The following is an 11,208-nucleotide window of genomic DNA, read 5'->3' on the forward strand; positions in this document are numbered from 1 at the left end:
GCCCGTGTTCTAAGCCCGTGTAACTTTCTGTTTATGACGTCAGCAACAAAATAGAGTCACACGGCCAAGTCACACGCCCAGGTGCTAGGCCGTGCCCTCTACACGGCTAAGACACACGGTAATGTCTCTGCCCGTGTGGCCAAGAAATTGGCTATTTACCAAGCCATTTGGCACCCTCATTTGCACATACTTAAACATAACTTTAATGGCACTCTCCATGGCATAATTGAGCATTTTAACATCATCAAACAAGTCATGATCATGGTGGTTTCATGTCAATTTATTCATGCAAAATGTGTCATACTTTGCCTAGTTTAAACTTATCAAACTTTCATGCCATGACTATCATTAACCCATTCTCTTATTTCATACTTATGCAAATTATGTCATCAACCAATTATCAAGCACCTAAACCATATCCACACACCCATCCATATTAGACAACATTATCACACCACATGACCTTTGGCACATGCAAGTACATATAATTAGGCATTACAACCCAAATAGTCAATATAAGCCACATCTCATGGCTATAAATACAAAATGAATCAATATATCATCATAATCCAACACATTTGGCCAAATCAAATGACACATACACAATTAACTAAGCCCCTATACATGCCATAAACTCAAGTGCTTAAATACTTATACCCTAAATGGTAGCTTGATAGTGTGATTGAATCTCCGGCAATCTCCAACCCTAGCTAGCTAAATAAACCTATAAGAGATAGGAAAGAAAGGGGAGTAAGCTATATAGCTTAGTAAGTCCGTATGAAAATAATAAGCAACTTATTAACATGCTTTTGCCAAATTCTAACAACATGTTTTCAAGGTAGCACAATCATAATTACACATAATTCAGTCAAGCTGTCTACTCAAGTAACGGTCACTAAATTATTTATAACTTGAGTTACAAATTTATAAATTATGATCCATTAATTTTTCTTGAAACTAGACTCATATATATTTCTACCATAAAATTTTCAGAATTTATGGATCAGCCAATGAGTACAGTTTACTCTTCAAATTACCCCTTTTCTGCTATTTGACAGCTTCAACCTTTCTTTACTTAAAACTAATTATCTCATCATACAAGATACAGATGATGTTTCTATTTATTTCTTTTGAAACTAGACTCATTAAGGATTTTAAGCATATAAACTATAACCCACAATTATTTTTGTACAATTTTTAATGATTTTCCCAAATCAGAATAGGGGATTCCAAATTCATTCTGACTCTGCCTCTCAAAAATTCAAATATCTCATAATATAAAAATCTTTTTCTTACACCGTTTCCTTTATAAAAAAATAGACTCAATAAGATTTAATTTCATATCTTATTCAACCACTAATTAAATTTCCACCATTTTTTGTGAATTTTCAAATTCAAACTGCTGCTGCTGTCCAAAACTATTTTAGTGTAAAATAATGATAACTAAGTTAATACCACCTTTACAAATCATTTCAACCATCATGGTATAAATACATATTTATACAACATAAGCATGGACCCATAATCACAAGGTCATCAAAAAATCATTCTCACAGGCATGACTTACTTATTTACTTTGTTACAAAGATGCATCATAAACCAAAATCATTTCTCATGAGTTTTGCATACATACTTGTACCGATCCTTACCATTTCATACATACACGTAATGCCGTTGCATCTTCGATGTCTCGCACACTAAGTGTCATACTCCATATCTTGCACACCAAGTGCCATTCTCAATATTTCACACACTAAATGCCACACACACACACACGCATACACACACACACACACACACACACACATATATATATAGCCGAAGCTATCTTAAATCACACACCAAGTGCCACATTTAGCCGAAGCTATTTCAAACCGCACACTAAGTGCCATTTTTAGCCAATATGTCGTTAAACATAACAAGAGTCACGTATATACAATTTATACAATTTCAAAGCATTAAAAGCGTAAATTTAACAATGCTTATTACATACGAACTTACCTCGATCGTCAAAACGTTGAAATGGATCAACTAGTCCGAACTCTGATTTTCCCTCGATATAGACTCGTACGAGGCTTAACTTGATCTAATCAATCAAATTCAGCTATTTCAATTCATATTCTATTCATTTTAATCTGATTTCATATTTTGGTAAAATTACTATTTTACCCTTACACTTTTGACCTTTTTACAAATTAGTCCTTAAGCTCGTAAAATGAAAATTTAATCAATTTCATCATAGCCCAAACTAGCCAAATTTCATATATGCACATAACAGCCCATATTTTTCATTTATTCACACTTTTACCACACAATTATATTTCACAATTTAGTCCAAAATTGACATTTTTACTAAAATTCACTTAACAAAAACTCATTAATCTAACATCAGATTTATTTTCTATCATTAAACATCAAGATACTCAAACATTCAACAATGGAATCATCCAAATACTTTAACAATTTTGAAATCAGAGGTACGGGCTAGCTAGATTACGAAGCAACGATCTCAAAAACGTAAAAATTATCAAAAAATGAGACGAAATGGGCTTACATGCATGATGATGAATGGACGAACCTTAAAAGAACAACAATGACTTCCTTTTCTTTCATATTTGGCTGAAAGAGATGAACCTTCCATGCATTTTCATGTTTTGTTTATTTAATTAAGCTTTAATAACTAATTTACAATTTTACCCTTAATGTAAAACCACTAAAATATTTCATGCATGACCAAACATGTCCACTCACAATTCAAATGGTTTAATTACCATTTGAGGACCCTCACTTTAAAAGCCAAGGCCAAATAACACCTTTTTCTAATAGCAAGCAACTTTTGCATTTTACGCGATTTAGTCCTTTTTACTGAATTAACCATTTAAACGATAAAATTTCTTTACGAAAATTTCACAAAACTGTAATATCATGCTGCAAATATTAAAATAATAATAATAATAAATTTTTCTATGTCAGATTGTGGTCCCAAAATCACTATTCTGAATAACCCTAAAAACGGGCTGTTACATATATTGTCCATACGGATAGACACACGGGCATGTGTCTAGGCTGTATGTGACACACGGTCAGCCCCATGGGCATGCTATCTAGTCGTGTGTCCCCTGTACGTAAAATTTGCAAGTCAGTATGCATGTAGTAAACACACGGGTAGAGACACGGCCGTGTGGAGGACACGGCCTCTGGCTACAGGTATGTGCCTTGGCCGTGTGCCCTAAATTGGATGCTGACGTCAGAAATAGAATATCAAGGTTTTTAGACATGAGCGTGTCATGGCCGTATAAGGGACAAGGGCAATAGACCCGGGCGTGTGTCAGGTCGTGTGAAAACCCCTGTAGGTTCGAATTTAGAATTTAATTAGCACGGGCATGGGACACGGGCGTGTCCTTAGATGCTTGGGCCGTGTGTGTCACACGGGCCATCAGCACATCCATGTTGTAATGAGCACACAGGTGTGTTGCCCTTCCACACGGGCGTGTGCTCTGCTTCAAGGGTCATTTTTATTAAGTCGGTTTAAGGACCCCAATTGGTTCCGAATGGCTTCCAATGAATGTTTGAGGCCTCGTAGGCCTATATTAAGGAGATTTAACAAAGTTCGGAAAAGTTTTAAATTTGATCAAGTCTAGGTGACTTGGAAATGTTTAAATGCATGTGTTTAAGTTTAGTAACGCCTCGTATTCCGTCCCGGCGTAAGGCACGGGTGTGGGGTGTTACAAAATCCAAATAATGTCTCACGAAAGGCTACTTTATAATCTTCTGTTTGACTCAGCGGGGGGAAAGGGACTATTGTTATACCTCTCCATCAATTAGACATGCGTTATCACTAGACACATTGTTGACCTATGCATTGAATCCTTCTGAAGCAATACCTCAATAAGCCACCCATGTCTAAGTATAAACACTATCCTAGTGTGAACACACTTCCAAGGCAATAAGGTTTTTATTTAGGCATGACTACCTCGTATATATAAAGTCTCATAATATAATGACATTATTATCCTTTATGCATTTAGTGGGGGTTAAATGAATATCCTGCCACGTCATATCAACGGATAAGAGGACCTCTTCTATAAATACCTAGATGAACGATGAAGAATGGATCGAACTTTCAATACCCTAAAATTACTCTATGCAATCATCCTTTTAAACCAACATGTTCTCTTTTTAGGTAAACCGATCTCCATTGCACCATTGTGATCTCCTCCTTGCTTCTCTTCCCTTGTTGTATGTTATATCAACAAATTCTATTTGGATAATAAAAAGTTTACATATAAGTTCCAATACAATAAAGTTGTTATGGTGTTAATGAAATTAGAATTGAGTTGAAAATTATTTAATTAGAATTAATTAACTGTTTTAATAATTAAAATTTGAAAGAATATTTAATTATTGATTTAATTAAACATGTGAATTTGACTATTGATTTAAATCAAGAGAGATAAACTAGTATAATTGAACAGCTTTTGGATCGATGGCTAATTTGTCGCTCAAAGGGCCTATAGTGTGCTACCAACTTTGACACATGGAAACACCTCCATCCCTTGTCTATCTATTTGGCTTTTTAGCCTCTAGGTGAGATGTCATTAACCGCCAAATCCATATTTCTTTTTTGGTGTAATCAAAGTATCCTTCATGTCCATTTTATAGTTTGTGGAGATTAGTCTTTTCGGGGTTGGTGGCTATTTCTCCCAACATTGTTGTCTTTATAGTTTGAAATTAAATTCTCGAGTACAATAAACTTTACCATTACATCCAACACTTGTTAATAATAACAAAATCCATATTTGAATATGAAGAAAAAAATCAGCGTCATATTCGTGAAGTATATTTCCTCAACTTGAAAATTTTAACTTTTATATGAAAATCATGTTGCTCTCCCTAATAGCTATATATCCTTTTTGTACTGTTACTGAAGTAATTTTTTTTCAATTGCATTATTTATTGTTTTTGTTCAAATATATTTTTAATTTTTAAAAATTTCTCTAATATTGTTTTTATATTTTTTCTGATTTTTTATAGAATTTTAAATATTTATCAAAAAATAATTTTTTAATTAATTTTTTTATTTTAAATTATTTCCAATTTTTTAGAACTAGGACTAAATTAAAAGGATGTGTGAATATTGAGAGTTAAATTTGTATAAACTTTTTTAAAACTAAGACCAAATTTTCAAAATGTGTAAAAATTAGGAGCTAAATTTATTATTATGCTAATAGAAAAAAGTTAGACTAATGTTCTGTAAATGAATTAAGGGGAAAAGTGACCAAAATATCATATATATATATATATATATAAAAGAAATTGAAAATTTTTGTAATTAAATTATAAAAATAAAAACAATCTGGTAACCAATATAATTTAGGCTTACATTTAAATGACAAGAAGTACGAAACATGCTTCCGTCTAGCTTTTTCAGTTATGATGGATCACGAAAACAATCTATTTTCTTCTTAAACGTCCAAAAAGAGTAAAATTAAAACTTCTCTATTAAGAGAATCATATTTTCGGGTTTTTTTTTTCTTTCTATTTCAATAACAAGAGTAAACATCATCATAGGTTCTTAGTTATATACACAAAGAAATATAATACTAATATAAAATTAAAATAACTTTTCTATATTTATAATAATATTTTAATAATCTATGCATTATATTCATATTTTATTAATATAAATAATGCTTGACAAATTTTTAATAATTTATTTAATTATTTCATCGTTAAATACATTAATTAAATTAATGAATGTAATACAATTTAAAACTTTACTCATACAATAAGTAAATTGAATGTAAAATTAGAGATTTGAGTTACATAGGCCTTGCAATTATAACTATGAGTTTATTTGCACTAAATTCACCTATTAAATTATTAAATATAGATGTACAAGTTATATTTTATTAGTTAGATATCTATTTTATTTTTTAAGAATAATTTAAATTCAATTATCATTGTATGGATGTAAAATTATTTCAATTTTGATGATGCATGCTCTATTTAAATTCCATCCTCAATATGTATAGTGCTATAAACATGCAATATTGTAGGTTTATACTTGGGAGTATGCTATGAAAGTGTAGGAGATAAAACAAGATTTTTGTGACTATTAGAGGAGAAAGAAAAGTTTGGTCCACCCATCTTTGTGGTTTCTTTAATTTACATATTTCATTTTTTTTTCTTTGTCTCACTTTGGATTTTTCTTCTTTCAGTTTTGTATCATTAATTTAATCTTCTCTGCTACAATATCTTTAATTTTTTGGATTATTTGTATATAAGTTGAGGGTAAAAAGATATATCTTAAATTTAATAATAAGAAATTTAATTTTTTTAGATAAGATTTTCGATTCGGAGCTTATGATTAAAGAAAATAATACTAGAAAAAATTATCTCAAAAAGTTAAGTATAACCCAATTTAAATCCGAAACACTTTATATGGAGGTAACTTTTGAATACCCAAACCAGAGGGAAAGAGAAAACGAGACTAAATATATGGAGGTATTGGTGTCCATGCTAAGTTAAAAGGGTTATTTAGGAATGGGCGTTTCCGGTAAAAAAACAACAAATTTAAGAAACATGATTGCATTTAAATATGAATAAAATGGAAATTTTTTATAAAAAATTAAAATGATATAAATTATTAAAAGGAAATAAAGTTTATAATATATGGAAATTACTTGTTTAAAAGTGGAAAAAAAAAACTTGGATATCTGAATAAAAGACAAAGCAGAGCATAACCAAGCATAAAATTAGATTGTAGAATTTAAGTAATTTTATATTTTTAAGAAAATTGTCCGAAAACAATTAAATAATCATAAATTGATTCTGTTAATAATGGGTATTGATTTATTGCTATTAATTAAAAATTATTTAATTATCATTTTAAAAGAAATGCGTTTAGTGTATTATTTTACTAAATTTTAAAAAATAATTTTTTTTATAAATACACTCATTTCAATGATTTTTGAGATGTATTCAAGCTGATAAAATTAATATGCATAAAAAAATATATTTTATTATTAATAAATATTGTGCACATTACAACCGAATGTGCAAACTGAATGTGCGAACCAACAAGAATACAAACAATATGTATGTTATTGAAGCTGATGTGGCATTAATGTAAGGTAATATATATACATGCCTTCCTCGTGTTGGATATTTTGTGCAAGAGCCTTTTCTTCTGTTGTTGTTGTTGTTTTTTTCTTTCTTTCTCTCTCTCTTTCTCCTCTTTCTTCATTTTTAGTTTAGTTTTTCAATTGTGGTTAGAAAAGGAGATTATGGGTAAGCTCATAGAAGAGAAGGCTCTTGATCAGAAATTGAATGGCCATCAGCATCGTGATCACGATCATGCTCGTCAAAAACCTGGGCTTAATAATAATTATAATAATAAAAGCCTTGAAGAGAAAGTTTCAGAGTTTTTGTACAATGATTTTGCCGAATCAGATGGTAGTTGTGTTAATGATGCAACAACCGATGGCTATGGATCAGATGGTAATGAATCCAATGATTCTATCCAACACACCCTTTACTGGGAATCCCAGCAGGCCTTGCTTCAGGTACATTTCTATCTCTCTTTTATCATCATACAATTTAAATAATTTCTTTTTAATCAGATTGTTGTTAATGTAAAGAAATAATGGTGAATATCGTCATCTATGAATGTTAAAACACAAATCTAATAAAACTCTTTCATATTCTATTCACACTCTCTTCTTTAATACAAATTAATCAATAAATTGAATATAAATAGATAGATAAATAGGCAGATGAGTACGAATTAAATTATAAATTTCTAAAAAGAATCGAATTATAAATTATAATGTTTGAAAGTAGTAAAATAATATTAAGTGTGAAAATGAAAATATTGTATTTTAGTGTGGGGCTTTTTTTTCAAAATGATATCATGATATTATTTTCCTGGTAATGGTTTCAAGTGATGAAAAATCTGAAATAGCAGACAAATAATGGAGTAGCTTTCAATTCACAGGAATAAACCTAAGCAATTGATAGGTGTATCTACGAACCACGAAAATTTATACGACCCTTAATTTACTTCCATTAAAAGCTTGATTTTCTTTTCTCTTATTTTTTAAATTACTGATAATCTAAATTATTAAATTTGTGGTTGGATTATGGTGTGCTTGTTTTTCAAATGAATGATTCTAATTAATCCACATGTTTGGTTACTAATGTGATCCCCTTTTTATGAATGGATGATATTCTTTTATTCATTCAACTCCAGCCTTATATTCATCCAAAACAGAAATCCAGCCTAATAATTACTAATTTATATATGTAATGCTGTATATAAAGTTTGAACTGATAAAAACCATTATTGTTATTTAGGTTAAAATTTTCAGTCAATTTTAGTTTTTATATTTTTCAAATTTTAAAATTTTAGTCCTAATCCAAATAATATGTAAGTTGTTGATTTAGTCTTTATTATTCAATTTGATCATTTTTAGCCTTTATATTTTAAAATAAAAAATTCTAGTTCTAATTTATATGGTACTCATCAAATCCATTAATTAAAGTAACATGTTTTTTTATAAATAAATAATATATGAAAACAAAAAATTGACATGACATTATACATGTGATTATGTGTTTGTCGTATAAGATTTTAAAAATAGTAGAATTTAACTTAACAAAATTTAACAGTTACCATTTGATCAAGATTAAAATTATAAAATTAAAAAAATGTACAAACACTAAAAATGGCCAAAATAGACTATACTTAATTTTTATTTTTACTTTTTTAAATATTGAGTACATAATTAAATTTTTTATGATTATAATATTGAGAGAGGGAGGGGGTTGAACTGATATCACCTAAGTTGGAAGCAAAGTCTTGGCTATAATTAAAAAGTGGGTATGAGAATAAATAAAGTTGTGAGAGATATTGAATTCAAATAATAAAATTATTCAGGGTGAAGCAGTGGTCTTAGTATCTTATTTTGATTTCTCTGAATTTAAATGATTATATATGGATGCTAAAACAAAAAATTCCTAGCTTTGCATTAGATTTCATTTCTTGAAAGTTGCATGAAGATGTCATGTTAAAAATCGAATATCGGATTCAGTCTGAAATTAGAGTTGCCTTCCAGGAAATACTAGAGCGTTATATGTTAATAGGTTCCAAGTTACGGCAAGAAGTTAATGGAATAATAGAGGAAGCCAAAGAGACGGAGTTTTGTAGCTGCATTAATCAATATCAAACCTTAAGCTTTGATATTGGTTGCATCAACTGCTTGCGCAAGAGAGTTATAAATCTGCTTTGTCACAAAGGCCTTAAGGCCACTCTCTGTGTTTCTAAGTGGAAACACACCAAAAACTATCCCGCAGGTTTGGTTTTCTTTAAATTATTCGTGTCGTGTTTATGTTGTTTTTCGTGTGAAACTGAAGATTCAGGATTTATTCATTAGGGTCACATGAATACATCGAGGTGATGGCAAGCACACAAGGGCGAAAGAAGCAAATCCCACTTGTAATCGAATTGGAATTCAGGGACCAATTCGAGATCGCGAAAGCATGCGACGAGTACATGAAACTGGTAGACAAATTACCGTTGTGTTACGTAGGCAAAACTGAGTACCTCAACCCTATCGTGGGAGTGATGTGCGATGCTGCCAAAAGGTCAATGGAGGAGAAGAAACTGCATATGGGTCCTTGGAGAAAGCGAAGCTTCATGCAGATGAAATGGTCTGGTACTTCCGAGCGACGATCCCTTAACGACGAACCCTTGAGGCAACTACTTCATCAATCCTGCTCAAAATCTTCCAAACCTGCTGCCGCAGGAATCATTTCCAAACGAAAACTTGACGCTTCTTGCTGATACAGATGCTGGGGGATGCATTTTTGGTCTCATGATTAAGTGATTCCATAGTTTTCAACCTAATGAATACTATAATGTACGATCAATGGCAAATGTTAGTGATAAATATATGAAACCGCAAAATAATGATTGCTATATATATAATTGAGACGAGCCCTCAGTATTTTTGTACTATGAGAGACACAGAGAAAGAGAGAGATCATATATTAGAAATTTTGTTAAGGAAAGAAAGATCCAAGTCCAGTGCTGCTGAATGGGGCACCAACTTTGTATCTTGAGAGACATTAAAGTGTGAATACAGGGTCATATAGCCATAACAAGCAGGAATTGGATAATTGTACCGGAATTTATGTAAACAGTTTGATTCACAGCCAAGTTTTGCAATAATACCATCTGCATTGCTTATTAAGTGTATAGGCTACACTACAATCTAACATGGTTCTTTCACCTGTAACATGATCTATCTTGCAATCTTTCATTTGCAACTCTCCCATTACTCATATGATACCTCCCTTTTACTATTAAAAAAAAGATAGTTCCATTTTCTTTTATATTTATCCAAGAAGTAGCAAAGCTGTGTAGAATTTAGTTTTCGGTATCTACTAAGTCTATGTTTAGAGTGGAGGTGAAGAAGGGAAAGTAAAGAAAAGGATAACCTTTTTCCCTCATTTGGATAGACATCATAAGTTAGGCTAAGAAAAGCAAAGAATGTTGAGTTAAATTTTTTTATGTACACCAATTTGAGGGAAAGCTAAGGAAAGGAAAGTAGAATAAGTTTTAAGATTGTATTCTCTTTTTTTTATAAATAATCCTATGAAAATATTATAATTATAAAAATTGATTATAATTAATCTTTTTTTTCCCCTTCCACTATTTATCCAAAGAAAAACTATTAAAATTACTTAACTTTCCTTCCCTTTACTAAACTTCAATGATGCAAATAATATAATAAATAATTGTTTACTTAAATTAGCTTTCCACTCTTTTACTTTCCTTTCCTTTACTACTTTTAATCTGAATATAGTGTAAGGGATGAATTGACAGAGCTCAATTTATTATCGTAAATTTGGTTCGTTAGAATAGAATAGAAGAGAAGTACCATAATTATTTGGAAAAAATGAAATACAGGGAGAGTGGGTTGAATATAACAGACAAGGAATAGTATTACATTCTTTCATGAGTGAAAGAATTAGGTGAGTAATGGACTAAATCTCAATTTATATTATTAATATCTTATAAAAGTTTAAATAAGTCATATTTCTTGATCAAACTATTTACTAAAATATTTTTATAATTATATAAAATTTAAATTTAAAAATATTTATAAAAATAAATTATTATATTTTAATATTTTAAAATGT

At 30.3% G+C, this 11,208-nt stretch overlaps 1 protein-coding gene across 1 annotated transcript; it reads left to right on the top strand.

The window, feature by feature from the left end:
• The first annotated feature begins 7,064 nt into the window (after nucleotides 1–7,064).
• LOC107895060 (uncharacterized) lies at nucleotides 7,065–10,256 on the top strand. Its single transcript, XM_016820260.2, has 3 exons — nucleotides 7,065–7,568; nucleotides 9,120–9,357; nucleotides 9,438–10,256. Exons 1-3 carry the CDS (start codon nucleotides 7,290–7,292, stop codon nucleotides 9,845–9,847), a joined length of 927 nt encoding a protein of 308 aa, XP_016675749.1. The 5' UTR covers nucleotides 7,065–7,289; the 3' UTR covers nucleotides 9,848–10,256.
• Nucleotides 10,257–11,208: the final 952 nt, after the last annotated feature.

Source organism: Gossypium hirsutum, chromosome A13 (genome assembly GCF_007990345.1).
Source record: "Gossypium hirsutum isolate 1008001.06 chromosome A13, Gossypium_hirsutum_v2.1, whole genome shotgun sequence".
In the NCBI taxonomy this organism is placed as follows: domain Eukaryota; kingdom Viridiplantae; phylum Streptophyta; class Magnoliopsida; order Malvales; family Malvaceae; genus Gossypium; species Gossypium hirsutum.